Here is a 16,878-nt window from a genome sequence, read left to right as displayed (position 1 = left end):
TTATATTTGAATGAGTGACTGAGAATTCGAAAGGCATTTGTGGGATATTTGGGTGACTCATTCAGTTGGGCATCTGACTTCGGCTCAGGTCATAACCTCGAAGTTCATGGGCTTGAGCCCTGCGTTGGGCTCTGTGCTGACAGTTCAGCCTGGAGCCTGCTTTGGATTCTCTGTCTCCCTCTCTCTCTGCTTCTCCCCTCCTTGTGCTCTGTCTCTCTCTCCCCCAAATAAATAAACATTAAAAAAAAGGCATTAGTAATTTGTGAGACTTTTTAAATTGTTGCATTTATTTTATTTTTTTTTTTTATTTCAAAGAGAGAAGGCATGAGCAGGGGAGAGGGGCAGAGAGCAAGATAGAATCTTAAGCAGGCTCCACACTCAATGAGGAACTTGACGTGGGGCTCAATCCCATGACCCTGAGATCATGGCCTAAGCCAAAATCAAGAATGGGACACTCAGGCAACTGAGCCACCCAGGCGCCCCTGTGTTTCAATATTCAAATTATTACGGTATCTATACTTACAAAAAGTATTTATATCAGCACCTTTTCAGTCAGTTACCATGTTTAGTCACTGGAAACCACAGAGAATCCTTGACCAAAGGAGTCAGTGTCAGCATGGGGAGTGGGACACGAGGTGGCAATCCTGGCATTCTGGTTTGGGGCTGCTTACCGAACCCCTATCTGAAATGGGATGAGGTACTATGCTGGCTCCCTTTTCAGTGAGAGCCTGCCTGGTAGCCGATCCTCCTTTGCTCTTGACCGAGCAGGGCCGCTGGATCTACTCTGGCGGGGAGGGGTGGGGGACCACGGGCAGGGGATGAAGGGCACATAGCACTGTGCCCTGTAGTTAACAGCCTTCTGGCCTGACCCATGGGCATGTGACCCCCAGCCAAGGCTCCCAGGGGCCACAATGGCCAGTCCACACCTATAGATGCAGGGGTAGGGTAGAGGAAGAGTCGGTACCTATACAGAGGCTAACCCCATGCTACCCAAGCTAGATGCCAGGACAGAAACAATTTGTCCAGGCTAAAGGTTCCAACCAAGGGCTGCTACAGAGGGATCAAAGGCTGAGTCTGTTTTACTTCTACAATGGAGCAGTTAGCGTTCTACACAATATCCATCAACGAGATAGCCAGGTGACGTTTCTGGAAGAAATAGTTCTAGGAGAGTAGATTGCAAAAACGTTTCTACAGAAAAGAGTATGCATCCTCTTTTCTAGAACTCCTTGGTAACGTTTAAGTATCCAAACAGTCTGACCTTAATATTCATCTCATTTACTAGCCTTCTGAAAGCAGAAGTTGCATGTAATGGAATCAGGATTTGGCATCAGAGGAAAAAAAAAATCACAAGAGAGTTTGTATATTTACATATTTCTCCCTGAATGTTTGAAACCGCCCCCACTCTCTCTCTATCCACCTGCCGGTATACACACCGTGATTCAAAGAGCCGGCATCCGCACTTGAGATGCACAGAAAATAAAAGTAACTCTTCACTGTCCCCTCTCAAAGCGGGAGAAATAATCACCTACAGGACACAACTGCTGTTCCCCGAGCTGGATGCCTGGGTGCACGATTAGTTATAAACCTTCCCACCTACTGGGACGAAGGAAAATAAAATAGCAGGAAGATGGAGACTGTTAATTTGCTCCTTGGTGGGGGGAAGTCTGAGATGCATACCCAAGTTCCCACACCCAAGAAGATAAATACTTTCCTGCAAAGACTTCTGTTATTTTAGTACAACCAAGCGTGCATGTCTTGGGCGAGGAAACCATCCTCTGAATCTCCATTCCTGGCAATTGGCCAACCCACACCTCAACAGGCTTTCCATCATCACACATGAGCTACAAGCTCTAGCCAAACTGGGGAACGTCTTTCATTTCACAGGAAGCAAAAGGGTTCCGAAGCTGTTTTAGAAATACCTATACATCTGAGCATCTAAAAACCATCAGTCACATAGCAAATGCATCTGTGACGTGAGGCGGACGGAGAAGCCCCCAGTCCACCCACCTACTGGTGTTGCTTCATTGGGAAGACATGCGATGTGGTAGGAGTTCTAATTTGGTACCATCGGTTGAAAAGGTCCCAAAGCCGAGCGCACAAATGCAAGATGAAACAGCTTTTCAAACTATTTTCTGGTCTGTGGGCCTGGTTAGGGGAAATGGAAAATTCAGGCCTGGGTTCCTCTTTCCTCCTCCATCTGCCTGCTCTTTTGGGCAGTTGATGGGACATGTCAACATGGCGTCTAGCATCTCAGCAGTGTGGCATCGGTGAGCAAGCTTACCAGGACAGAGAAGGCCAGCCTGTCCTCAGCTCTCTCTCAGATCGGACGACTCTAACAAACAGAGCAAAAATAATCTGCAAGTTAGACCCAAAAGGAGCAACCAGTCCTTTCAAGATCCATCATCTAGATGAGGCATCGGGCGCACGGGGACCCCACGGCATTCACACACCCTTCTGACATCACGAGTTCAAAAGTCCTTTTCTTTTTGTCTAAACTTTTTGAGAAAATTGCTGATTCACGTGCAGCTGTGAGAAATAATACAGATCGATCCCCTTACCACTTACCCAGTCTTTCCCAATCAGGTAACATCTTGCACCCTGATAGTACAGTATCACAATGAGGGTATTGACATTGATGCGATCCGCCAGTGTGCGTTGGGCTCTGAAAATCAATATAACCCTTTGAAAAAGGGGCAAAGCCATAAAAATGCCTCAGGTTAGACAAACAGTCCAAGCTTTGTGTAATTGTGAGCAGACTGCTTTGTTTGACTCAAGAAGGTATGGCAGGCATCGTCAGCTCGTGGAACTGCCAGTTCTCCGAATGGACCAAAGTTCTCTCTCACTGGCAGCACTGCCCATGGAGGAGGAACTTCTTCGCGTTTTGTTTCAGTTTAGGATTTCCCGAAATTAAGATAATAGAGTGTCCCGAAGGGTAGGACCCAAACACCAAGATACAGAACAGAAACATGAAGCTTCTGAGCTCAAAAATGTGAGAAGAGAGCAAAGCAGCCGTCATGTAGTGGGAGAGATAGAGGACCAAGAAGGACAGAATGGACAGAAGCGCACTCACATGGACACCTGTGCTACCGTCCCTGGTGCCCGTCGCTGTGTTTCTCATCTGCCAGGTATGTCTCCCCAGAGAAAACACCAGGAGCAGAGTAGAAATGAGGAAGATAACGAACGGCGGTGAAAACCTAGCAAGAAAGACAATCTGTAAATCAGATGTTTCTTTGATTTGAGTTGTTGCATTTGGGGAGAAAAGTCTCAACAAGCCTTCTTGGGAAAGAACCCACGTATGCTTGCTGTAGAAAACCAAAGGGACGGAGGCAAAAAGCAGAGACCCGATGATCAGCCATGGCACCAACTTGGATATCCTCATCTTCAACCAGAAGAAGAGTGGGTGAGCGATGGGGGAGATCTTGGCGCAGTAGAAAACGCCGAGCCATGTGGCCAGCCAAAGTCCCATTTCATTTACAAACATGAATACCGCAAAATTCTTAACAAGTGGAAGGAAGTCGATCAAGGAGAGAGTAACCAGATTAATGTAGAAGATAAATGACTGCAGACAAATCCTGGAAATTGCCAGGCAGGAAAGAAGGAGATCCAACGGAATCATCTTTCTCTGCTTGATCAACTCAATGCCATTCACAATCACAATGATGCCATTTGCAAAAACTCCGATGAGACATTGTATCACTGGAAGAAGAAAATGGATAATGAGGTAAAAGTCTAGCATTCTGAGAAGAAAAAAATCGGTTACTTTAAAAACTGATGTATTTATAGATTTTTGGACAGTGTAGATTATTCTAGTTTTCTATTTTTCTTCAACTAGGCTAGAAACCCTTTGGGGAACATGACTGACAAAAAAAGCAATGGGACAGGAAGGTGGCATACGTTTGTTTATATCACCGTTTTCTCAATTTGGTTCCGAGCCAGTCAAATAAGAAAGAGATACTCCAGCAATAATTTGCTTCTTGGCGATAGCTTTTGCATTTTCCAGATCTACTTAGCTTCGGACGTCGTCACAAGCAAATAGTGGAATCAGACACCTTCAGGGCTGGGAGAAGGGCTCCCGTACCACATAATCAGTGGAAACTCCTCAATCCTTCACCTCCACCATGAATATTGAATTGTGCCTGCAGGTGTAATTCTGCTTCGTGTTAGCGGGGCATTCTTTAAAAAGACATGACTCTGAGATGATCACTTCTGCTATAATGATGCAGAGTGGTCAGCACATAGGACTCCTGAGTAGTAGTTATCCAATATGCAATGGCTCAATGATTCAGGACCACTGAAAATGTAAAGCAGTTATATAATATATGGGATAAACAGAAAGCGTCAAAAAACATAGAGACAAAGGAATTAGGTGTACCCATATGTGTATACAATCAGTCAAAAGCCTAAAGGAAGGCAATGTACCACTGAGAGAATCACTTAGAACCATTCATACCCGTACCCATCTGCAGGATAACATAGGGTTGGAAACCTTTTCCCTGTTTTGTTTTTTTATCCAAAACTATGAGGTTTTTATGACATGATCTGGTTGTTCCAGGGGAAAAGTCATTTAGGAAGAGAGTACCCGATTCAGTTTGCTGTTCTAATTGTCGAACAGACTATTTTTGGAGAAATTAAATCAGCATTTATTAACATGCCTCCCGTACCAGGTGTTACACTAAGGCAGGTCCTCTCAATCTCCACACTATTGACATCGCGGGTTGGATGGTTCTTTGTTGGCGAGGGGCATAGCCCATGTGCTGTAAGATGCGTCTGCCAGCCAATGCCAGCAGCACACCCCACTCTCTAGGCAACCAGCGGCATTTCCAGACATTGCCAAATGCTCCCTGGGCGGCAAGACATTTTCCAGTGGAACGCCACGGTCCTAGATATCGAGGGGATGAAAGGGAACGGGACACGGTTTTCATCCTTAAGACGTTCGGAGACTGAGGGCAGAGCCCATCCCACGGACGGTGTGATCTACAACAAAGTCATGTGTTTGGATAATTCAGCAACTCCGTACCGGAGCATAAAGTGGGGAACAATTTATTGAAGCTTTTCCGACTCAGCACTTGACCATACAGTTCCCAGCAGGCGTCCTAATGAGGCATGTCTTTGTGGATACATTTCCCTTTGTCCAAAGGTGCCGTAAAGGATACTTAGCATGAATCTTGCTGGTAGAAAACATTAGTGGTGGGGATAAATCTCCTGGTTACTTTATCATTCTTCCCTGAATATGCAATGTCTGTGCAGTGTAGGACTCTTCTCTGTTCTTGTCACGGCTTCAGTGAGATAAAGGAAACAAACAGGAACATCATCAAAGGGGGCATCGAGGGAGCCAGATCCTGAAAATCTATGAAATGAATTCATAGATCCTGAAGATCTATGAAAATGGATCCGGATTCAAGCGTGACAAACAAGATGAATCTTGTTCCTCTCCATCAGGTGGGAAGAAAAATGTACTTAAAAAACACTTTCTGTTTGTCCGTTCTGACGGCTGGAAAAGCAAAAACAGAAGGGCCTCCAGCTACGAAACGATGAAGCCAAAAACTCTCAAAAGAGCAGCAACCCCTATTTCCCTGGTTCTCAGTCAAACCTCCGTGCTTCCGCCCTGTCACTTCGTGGCCTGTGAGACTCGGCTCTTTGAGGGCATATCTGGGCTTTCTCCTCACCCCCTACCCCACTCATTCCTTTGGTATTTGGTGCATGGTACTTTTGCGACGTAGAACCGGAGTCAGTTATATAAGGCTTTTCATAACAAAGGAAAAGAGAACTAAATGTTGTAAAGTCGTCTCGAGAGTTTCTGTTTTCTGCCGGTTCCTAGAGCCATCGGGTCATAGGACCCCCGTCTAACTCTTCCCTGTTGCCCCAATGTGGTGGCGACGTTTACGTACTGAGCCCTTCAGCATGGTTTGGGCACCTCAATATTGCAAAACAGTCATGGTGACACAAGGGAAAGGGTGGACAAAAGTTGATTCTGAGTCTAAAACAGCAGTCTGGTCTTCCAGCACTGACCGCAAACTAGCAGGTGCAGCTGAGGTGATGCACGGTCCACCAAAGACTTAAAGGGAATAACTCTGTCTAATTGTGTTTATTGGCTGCTGCTTGTCTGGTGGATTGAAGCTTCTTGAGGGGATATTCGGTCCTCAAATGTTCTCTTACAATTTTTGTTAGAACCAGCTTGGGGGCTAGAGGCAATCCTTCAACAGAGAGCTTCGGTTCTTGTAGGTCTTCTGATATGGAAATCCCATGGAGTAAAACATAAAGATTCATGAGGCTTAAGCTACATTTTTTTCATTAAATAATTTCCATCACCCATGTCTTCAGTGACCACGCACAAAGGCTGCTGACAAGGGCTGCCACCTCGCCCAAGACTGGCACTTCCTACACGGAAGGAAGGCAGAATAAAAGACGTCTATGCCTGGGAGCACAGCATTTGTGTGGCTGCTAAGCCGATGCCCCATTCAACCCCAGGAGGCGGCTGCTGTCAGTGCTGATGCGAAGCCCTCCGAGGTGGTGTTACCCAGCCTTCCCCCTAGATTCCACCACGTCCATCAAGATAACCGTGCCCTTGGTCATGCTCTTGTGTTAAGAGAGACTGAGCTAAGTATTTTAATGAGGAACCCAACAAACCCACGAAAGAAAAAAAAAAGGTCCTAAATACAGACCCCTCTGCGTCTTTTAAGCTGTTTGTTTCGGTGAGAAGGACACGTCAGAGAGTTTCTGGGTCTGAGATGAAAAACGTACACGTCTGGCCTCACCTGTCAGTCACTGGCTCGAGATGGTGACAGTTTTACATGGACAAATGGCTCGGAACAGATGGAACAAGTCCCGATGTGGAGAAATTCACATGATGATTACCCCGTATTACCCTGATTAAATCTGCTCACTCGCACTCATCTGTAATGAGCAATCATTAAAAGAGACAACACTAAATATTCTCGAGGTAACTGACAGGCGGAAAGAGTTGCTTATTTATATTCAAATCACTCAGCTCCTCAAAAGAAAGTGCGATTTTTTTTCACACGCAGTTAGATTGACAGCGGCGAGCTTTTCACCAGGTAGAAGGCTATAATGATCATCTTTCTGCCTTCCAGTAGCACACGGACATTTGCTCTGAGATTAGAGTCATCATGAAAGTGAGTGATGGTTTTAATACCTTTCCCAAGTGGGTGTTCCCACTTCATTACCAAGGGAACAATTCCTGCTCTAAGGAGCATGTGCATGTATTAACATTATTGTATATTTAATAAGATCGTTCAAATAAGAAAGAAATAGACCCGGGGCAAACCGGCGCAGACCTCCTTGCTGAATCTTCCCGGGAGCAGAGCTCAGTCCTTGTGAAGCCGATATGGAATTTACTGCATCTGAAATTCACAGCATTTTGGTCAGAAAGCTCCCGACTCTTTCAGACTACTCATTCTTTAAATCTATTCATTTGTTTCTCTCCCCTTAAATTTGCAGTTGATCTCCGGGACTAAAATTTTTGTGTTTAATATTCAGGTCACTCCCATTTACTTGTCCTTTCCCTTCCCCTGCATATCCTGGTCATATATTTCCATGCTTTTCCTTTACTCTTCTCAATATGCTGAAATTTATTTGCATGGCAGCAAATAGAATCATGGTACGATGTAATAATACATTGAATTCAGGTCCTACATGTAACGAACATTACAGACAAGAACCCCTTGTTAGTTACAATGTGGAAAAGGAAGCCAGAGATGCTTGCACACGAGTCCCTGGAATAATCTTGAGTCCTCACAATTTGGTCTTCAGCTGGAAAGTGAGCTGTGGAACTTCCAATTCTTCCCTCCCTTCTTCTTCCCCTGTTGTCTCCCCTACCTTCCTCTCTTTCTCCCTCTCCCTTCCTCCCTTTCTCCATATGTCAACACACATTTACTGTATGTGTTATGAAATGAGGCACTATTCCAGCATGGAATATGTAGTAATGCACAAGACAGTCAAAGTCTCTGTCATCTTGGAAATTACCTTTTGGTAATCTGCTGGGGAGGAGAAGAATTAGCGAGGAGAGAAAGAAATACTTCCGGGTAACATAGGGAGAGGTGCTATTTTAGAGAGCGTGCTCAGAGGAGGTAAACTTTCCCAGAGAGGAGGTGATGATCATTGGAAAGAGAACCGAATGAGAAAGGATTGTCTCTGGATGTCTGGGAGATGAACAGAGGGCAGGAGATGGTGATGCCCTCTTGAGTCAAAAAGAGAGAGAGAGAGAGAGAGAGAGAGAGCTTGAAGTGTTCTGGAAAAACAAAGGACCGAACTTTGCAGTTGCTGGAGAAGCATGAGCAAGGAGAAGAACCCAAAGTGAGGAGAGCAGAAGGGCAGAAATGGCCAGATTGTGGAGGACTGTGGGTCACAGTAAGAGCTAGATTGCATCCTCAGTGTGACAGGAAGCCATCATAAGGTTTGTGTGCATGTGTGTGTTAGTGGGAGGGTTTGTCATAATCAGATCTACGTCCAAAACATTTACTCTGGCTGTTGTAAAACCCCAGAACAACACTATTTACTCTGGATGACAGACTTGGGGGTCAGGAAAAGGAAAGAGCAGAGACAGGAAAACCAATCCAAAGGCTATTGCAGACCTAAGGCAAGGGATATTGTTGGCTTAAATAAGATCGGTGGCACAGAGTAGAAAGAGGTGTCTGGATTGGTAATATATTTTGAAGGTAGAACCAACAGGGATTTCAGATGGCTTTGATGGGGAAAGAGAAAAATAAGAATTACTCTTGGGTCATTGGCATGATCCACTCGTGAGTGATGGTGCCATTTTTCAAGAAGGGAGAGGTTGGACGAAGGTTCACATCAAGAGCTCTGTTGTGGACGTGTTCTGCCCGAGATGCCTGTTATAGGTTGGGGGATTATTAAGCAGTGGGTGAGAGATCTGGAATCTGGGGAGTTACAAAGCCTGGAAATACACATTTGGAATTCACCTGCGTATAGATGATGCTTAAAGTCACGAGACTGGTTAAGATCACGTAGGAAAGAGATTGCCAGTGGGGAGGTCTGAGCACTATAAATAAGAAACAGAACAGTTTGTGCATTCGTGTCACCCTTACTGTCCTGTCTGATGCCGTCTCTTTGTGGAAGGAAGCCTGATGAAAGCGGAATATGTGAGCCAACTCTTCCTTCCCTGAAGTCTACACTGCTAGTCGAGGTTTCCTAATCTCTTTATATACGGCTGATTCTATTTGCTGTTTCATTTAGAAATTTCACTTCTTTATTTATAACACAGACGGGTCTATTTGATAAATTTGATTATACATGTTATGCTGGGTTTATCAAGAAATCGTTAAGCTTTTCTTATTTTCTATGCACCGGAAAATTTAAATAACATGGGAATTATCTGTTTCTTGGGGGATGGAAAGTATTCACAGTGAAAGCATCTGAGGCCGGGGGCTTTTGGGAAGGGGCAAAATACTCACCATTTCTTTAGCCCTTAAAATGCTAAACAATTGGCAGACATTGTCTCTGTTTGCCCTTTTGACAACTCTGTGAAATCAATGTTCTCTCCACTTTAGAGATTATTAAATTGAGGTGCACAGGGGATTGGAAATTGCCCTCAGGCATGCAAGTAAAAAGTAACGTTTCCAAGATGTGGACCACAAGCTGACTTCAAATCCTATGTGTGTCCTTAACCATTCAGCACCACTGCTCCCTTGTTAACACTCGTAATAACGGTGAAGATTCCTTTCCGTGGTTTCACGTGAAGATTGGACAACTGCTTTTTTTGCCTGCCCAGCACACATCCCACCTGCCCCCCCACCCCCCACACCGCTGCCTTTACCCTGATTTTCTTTGGAAGAACCACCTCTCCTCCATTCTTGTTTATGTGCCTTATTTGGGACTCCCCATCTCCAAATCCAGAAATAGGCACATGAGCTAGGTGTGACAGCTAACATTTCCATTCACCTGACCAGGGATGATCCATTCAGGAATGAGCATGAGGCCCAAATTTGTCAAGTCAGAGGTAATCCCAGAACTTTTGCTTGGGCAGGCTGGGAAAAATGTCCCTCTCCCTCGAAGAGAGGATGTCTTTCTGGTGCTGTTGGCAGCCATTCTGCCACCACGAGAGGCAGACTTGAACCTGTCTAAGAACGGATTCTGCGCGGAGAGCAGCCATATTGAAAGAAGACAGAGCAAGACCAGGGCTCAGAACACTTCAGCCCCCGCAACCCAGCCTTCACTTCCTGTTGGCCTTGACATTGAAATGAACCCGTAAGTTTCCAGCTTTTGCTGAAGTGAGCTTTGGTCGCTTTGGGCGTCTTAGAATATAACAGCCGCGTGTTGTAGAGAAAGGCAGAGATGTTCTTTCCACTTTTCACATTGAGGCATTGGAGCCAGAGAAGTGATGTGCTCAAAGCCAGTCATTTAACAATATACCCAGGGCTTGAACCTGTGATCTCTAAATTAAAGTTGACTGCTCCCTTCATGGAACTCATGGTTGTCTCAGACATATTTGTAGAACTTTTTAGAAAAAAAATTACAGATTTCTTTTCTGGGGTTTCCCTTATACATTTAATTATTTCTTTCCCCTCACATACTTACTCTGAAAGCTCAGATTTTTATTGTGCTGTAAGAAGGGTTTGCAAGGCATAAGGTTACCATATGGGCATGAGAAGTTTCATTCATTCTGAACTGCACAGAATTTCCCTGGCACTCTATGCTGACTGGCTACACTCCATCCAGAAGATGTGCGGTCCAGTAGATTCTAATATGCATCCACATATATGCTGGTTGCAACCATTGGATTGGAGACACGGATGAAGAAGAGGCATATCTGGTTTTGAAATCCATTGTGTGCCATTTCTGCCCTGGTCCAATCTTGTATGGTTCTCTCTCATCCTAGGAGCCAAAGTCTTTGCTAAGACTGAGCATTCCAGGTTTTCATGAATAAAGTCTGTCTAGGACCTTGTTTCTCACCTCCTTGAGCCAACTTTCTCCAGATGTGATTTTCCAATTCCTAGAAGACCCAGATTGTTTTTCCTTGCTTTGTTTCCCCAGAAGCTGGGAACAGGCTTCATGGTTTAGGGATGTTGGCCCCATTCCCTGCATTCAGGAATAGATACATATGTAGGGATCTATATGGGGATGCCCTATAAGCACTGCTGACTGAGTAGCAACAAAAAAAATGAATATAGCTTCTTATCTTTAGAAAGATGTTGTTATGCAAAATTTACTATTACATAAACTTTATAACATTTTTTCCTACAGCAGAAAATATTATTCCATTTACCCACCATCAACTAATATTATTTTGTGGACATTTGTGGAACAAATGAGTAGGATGAAGAATAAGGTCTGTGACCAGGAAAGAAAATGAATCTCACTAATTCAGAGGATGTGAAAAAAACATGAACTTGGCTTTTGAAATTGAATACGGCAAATTTAATATAGAACCACATCATGCCAGATCTGCAAAGGATATTGGGGATTACTTGTGCCGACTCTTTATTGGATGAAAAACGAGAGAGTAGAATTTCAGAAAGGATGCATGATGCCCTATGCCTTGTTCCAGGGAATATTCAGATGTTGTGCATTTTAGAAGGAAAACTGTGGATTTTCTTCCCCTGGGGGTGACTAGTGCACCTTCCATGAGAGCATAAAATATGGTCTATTGATGGGACAGTGGTGCCTACGGGTCCTCCCAAGACATGTCTAATGGCCATGCTTTTGGGAAAAGCTGTGTAAACTCCACATACATGTATCTCCATCCCACTGCTGTTGATTGCAAAGGATATACACAGGAATTTGCAATCCTTCCTCGAAATGTGAGAAAAAGAAAGAATATCCAGCAATGGTACCTAAGGCTTTCTAGGTATTTGTGTATATATATAATTTTAGAGACAGAGCGCATGAGCAGGGGAGAGAGGCAGAGAGAGAGAGAAACAGAGAAAATCTTAAGCAGGCTTCATGCCCAGCACAGAGCCCAATGTGGGGTTTGAACCCATGAACCATGAGATCATGACACGAGCAGAAATCAAGAGTCAGACACTCAACCAACTGAGCCATCCAGGCATGCCTAGTCCAAAGTATTTTAAATTGCAATCATAATACATTAGAAAGGAAAACATAAAGGAAACCTTTTTTTTGAATTGTTAAATGTTTATTTATTTTTGAGAGAAAGAGAGAGAGAGAGAGAGAGAGAGCACCAGCAGGGAACGGGCAGAGAGAGGGAGACACAGAATCCGAAGCAGCCTCCAGGCTCTGAGCTGTCAGCCCAGAGCCCAATACAGGGCTTGAACTCTCAAACTGTGAGATCATGACCGGAGCCAAAGTCAGATGCTTAACCGACTGAGCCACCCAGGAGCTCCATAAAGGAAATCTTTAATTCCAATTTTCTGACATCACTAAGACTTATCTTTGTACACTTAAGGCTCCCTACATACATAGTAAGTGTTAATATAGAAGTGTCTTTTTATCAAATATTATCCTTCCTCAATTATCCACTAATCTGAAGGTTGTCTTGTTGTAATTAAATAGACAATACCGATTTTTAAAAAAAACGATCCTTTCTGCCCGGTATGAAACACAATTTAGATAATCACAGATTCTACTGTAGCAGAGGAAATTTGGATGATGTTAACAATTAAGCAATCAGGAGTAAGGTTTTTTCCTAGGTTCAGTGGACTCTCTTTTTTCTAGTTGTGACTTAACACGGTGATCTACACAACGTACTTCCTTCTCAGAATTCACACGATCACGAAATAGAAGCAATTTTGGCTATAGAAACAAGATGAGAGCAAATATATTCCAAGAGTAATTGTTCTCAGATACACTCAAAGTGCATCATGCTTTGATCTACAACAGAGAAAGTAAATATGACAGTGGAAACATGATGGTGTGGAGTGGGGGAGGAGGAGTGAACTGTCCAACGTGCTCTTAATTATATGGACTGATAATTAGTGCAGCTCAAATCTCTCACGTTGACCCAGATTGCTGGGGACAGGCACTGAGGCCTCGTTTGAGTTTCCCACCGCTTTAAAAACTGATCTACGAAAACTATTCTCATGCCTTTCTTTCTCCCAAATAATCTGTCGGATCCACATTAAGGTTGAACCGCCTTGTGGCATCATTTCGGCTGAGCTGAAGTGTGACAGGAAGAGGCCATAATCACGCCCCCTGTAAGGTTAGATGAAGTTCCCAATGCACTGAGCCTTGAGGGACATGAGGTGGTTACCTCAAGCAGAAGGATACCTCAGCTAAGTTTCCACCAGCCCCTCACTCCTAATATCGAGGGAGGGGTAGTAGGGAGGAATTGACACGTTGTTTACAAGGCAGAGTCCTGCCAAAGTGAAAACCTCAATTTCTTATGGCGCCCTTATCTCTTAAGGGACTGTATCATCATTTAGGAAGAATCGATACAACCCTCTATGCCCCGGGACACCTGGCAAACATTTGGATCTCAAACCAAATTCAGCCCCAGCAAGGCCACACGCTCACGTGGAGGGAGGGCGTAGCACCGGCACCCAGGCATTCCTGAAGGATCTCTTCAGCCCTTCTCCTCCAGAAAACCCCTTTTCCACCAGCTCACTCCCCCCGTGATGTAAAGCTCCTTCACCTCGTGTTCGGATAGGGAGTTAGATGTGAGGTCGGCGATTCCCGGCTGTTGAAAGAAAGCTCGAAATACTTGCTTCGCTCGGAGACTCATCGTCACCAAAGCACCTGACCCAAGCGGCGTAGAAACAACTTTACAATTCAAAGCCATCTTGAAGTCCCACTCGTTCATTTAGCAGACGTATCACGTATCTCGGCCACCCAGATCTTTGGCATTGCCGTTGTGCATCTGCCCACTGAATGAATACTTACCGGGCACCTAGTAGGACATCCTTTTATTCGTATGCATCACTGGTAATGCGTGGAAGCCGCAGAATGTTAAGAATGTTAATATGTCTACTGGAAGAACTATTCACAATTGCATTTGAAACACGTTATCTGCCACGATTTTTTTTTTTTTTTTTTTTTTTTTTGCCACAATTGGCAAATATTCTATGGACAAGTATAATGGTTAGCGAGAGTTGGAAGTATTTGTGAAAGATTTGTGGAGAATTTTGCTGACTCTAATTTTATGACCTCAGGCTCAAGGAGACTCCAGCTCCGGCTTCCCAAATACTCCTTGCTAATGGCTTCTCCATCACCTCTCTGGAATGTGACTTTATCAGCTTCTATTTTCTCAGTTTCCTATAATTCAATCAAAAGGCAGCAGTAACATGTCCTAGGGCGAGCTCTGTCTCAAATATGATTTTTAATGAAACACGAATATGCACACGCATGTTCCAGCAAGCTCTTCTGCACGATGCCAAAGTGTATTAAAAGTGAAACCACATTTACATTTGTTTTGCATTTGTTATTTAAGAGGTCAAAATATGCAAACCGCATCCACTCTTGTCAATACCTTCAAGCAAAAGAACATTTTATTGAAGTTAGATTCATGAGCAATAGAATAGCTAATATTCCTCATTTGGGGGGAAAAGGCCGCATTTTTAAACATAGTAGGCATTTATTTCTTATCTAAAACCGAGAAGACTTAACCAATGTGCATTTTGAAGCAGGTATAATGACCCGCACATAAATATGCAATTAAAAAAAGCAAACTTAATTATAAGCAGTTTATAGCTTCAATGGAAATGGTTATACAGTCTGCACTTGGTCCTGGAAATTTTTATATGAGAAATAAAATTAGTAATAGAGGAATAGAAGACATTTAGTGATTTCCAAGAAGGAGTTTTAGAGACAGCCAATTCTTACCCAAGATACACAAATAAAGAGGATAGCTCTAGGAAAATTTGTATTTTCTGAGCTAGATAATAGAAAGAAAATCTTCGCTAACATAGCTTAAGAATTACCATCTTATTATATAGATGCTAAACTCATTAATGGCTACCTTCACCAAAAGAAACTTATTTTTCCAAATCAAAAAAGTTGGGTTTTTGCCAAATCAGCACCCGTGTTTGCCCTGGAAAACACTGGGCAAAATGGTATGGAGAAAAAAAATAGCAAAATAAAAATTCAATGTGTGTGACGTACTTCCTGTGCACTACTGGCCATGTAGGGTAGATGGATACACCCAGATGTTTCTAGATCCTCTGTGGAGCTCCGGATATGTTACACTGGTGATTACATGCCTGTGGCTTCGCATGGGGTTTGCTGGGTACAGTGCACTGAGTCGCGGGGTGGACCCTCTGATGTACACAGGTGGCCCTCTCTGAAGCCTGCGATTCAGCATGCTCGGAGCACTCTTCCAGACCCGCGATTCGTGATTCGTGCCCTCTCCTGATTCAGATCAAGTATCACCTCACCGAAAAGGCCTTACCTGATTCCTCTGCCCATGCCACCGTCATTTCTTACCCCCTTCCCCTGCTTCATCTCCCTCCACCTTTTTTTTTTTCCGCTAACACTTCACTATTAGACATACTAATTTTCATTATCTGTTCTTCTTAGAATCTGAAATTCCATTAGAACAGAGGCCGTTTTCGTCCATTGATGCATCCCCAGTAACTAGATGGTGCTTGGTACATATAGGTGCTCAATAACCTTTGTTGAATGAATGCATAATTAAATGATGAAAATAAAAAATATATCCATTCATCAGTGACATTGTGGAAAGGTCCAATAGAGAGTGCAGCTTGCAGATTGGCTGGGAAACAATTCCCGTAATTTCTATTGTTTTGAACACTTAGGAAATATCAAGACTTCTGTGAGCTTCTGACAGACTTATAGTATGAGAAATGTCAAAAATTGTGTTGTGTGGTGGTGTGGAGACCAGACAAAAAGACTAAACATACTCCATCATCAGAACTATCAGACTGGTGTTCTCAAGATGGTCAACTGGGCAGCCAGAAGGAGGGACAATGTTAGCAGTTTCATATATACATCATTGAATTGATCTTCAATGGAACTATTGAATTTAATTAACATAAATCTGGGGAGAGACTTCTGTTTTATTTATTTTTTTACTGTGTATTTATTTTTGAGAGAAAGAGAGAGAGCACAGCGCGAGCAGGGGAGGGGCAGGAAGAGAGGGAGACACAGAATCCCAAGCAGGCTTCAGGCTCTGAGCTGTCGCCACAGAGCCCGACATGAGGCTCAAACTCACGAACCACAAGATCATGACCTGAGCTGAAGTCAGGTGCTTGACTGACTAAGCCACCCAGGCACCCCAAGATTTCTGTTTTAAACAGTGGAGCCAATCATTATCCCAATAGGTGCTGGTATGGAAGGAGATAAGGACTTGGGTTGGAGAAGGATGGACAAGCCAGGAACAGGCGATGAAAGCATTTTCAGTGGAAAAATGTGAAATAATTCAATAGCATGCGTGTTACTTAAAATCACCCAACGTGCTAAATTCTGATCTGACAAACAAAATACATTGGGAAGTGATACACATTCATGAAGATTTTTCCTGTCAACGTAGGCACATTTAAGAGAGAAATCTGTAACAAATCTTAAAGCCTCATTTTAAAAAGATTATAACCCAAACCCAAAGTTTGATGAATATATGAATAATGTCAGTACAGGCGAATTTGCAGCTCAATCCATTTGAGTAAGTGCAGCACCGACTCTGGGTAGTTGTCCAATGGCATCACGTCCATAAAAGACAATGTACATACTTTCATTAAAAAATTGCTAGGGCGTCTGGGTGGCTCAGTCGGTTGAGCGACTGACTTCGGCTCAGGTCATGATCTCACAGCTCATGAGTTCGAGCCCCGCGTCAGGCTCTGTGCTGACAGCTCGGAGCCTGGAGCCCGCTTCGGGTTCTGTGTCTCCCTCTCTCTGGCCCTAACCCACTCGCATTCTGTCTCAGTCTCTCTCAAAAAATAAATTAACATTAAAAAAATTTTTTTTTAATTGCTAAAAAATGTTAACCATATC

General features: G+C 43.7%; 1 protein-coding gene across 1 annotated transcript; it reads right to left on the bottom strand.

Annotated features, from left to right (window-relative positions):
* Positions 1–2,839: 2,839 nt before the first annotated feature.
* TAS2R1 (taste 2 receptor member 1) lies at positions 2,840–3,736 on the bottom strand. The gene has a single exon (XM_042908332.1). The coding sequence runs from the start codon at positions 3,734–3,736 to the stop codon at positions 2,840–2,842; it is 897 nt and encodes a 298-aa protein (XP_042764266.1).
* Between the last annotated feature and the right edge of the window lie 13,142 nt (positions 3,737–16,878).

The sequence above is a fragment of the Panthera leo genome, chromosome A1, assembly GCF_018350215.1.
Source record: "Panthera leo isolate Ple1 chromosome A1, P.leo_Ple1_pat1.1, whole genome shotgun sequence".
Classification (NCBI taxonomy): Eukaryota; Metazoa; Chordata; class Mammalia; order Carnivora; family Felidae; genus Panthera; species Panthera leo.
Note: the sequence above shows the minus strand (reverse complement) of the source record. Positions and strands in the feature narration are given on the sequence as shown.

Coding starts and splice junctions, on each gene's coding strand:
- TAS2R1 (XM_042908332.1), bottom strand. CDS start 3,736: ATGCTAGACTTTTACCTCATTATCCATTTTCTTCTTCCAGTGATACAA.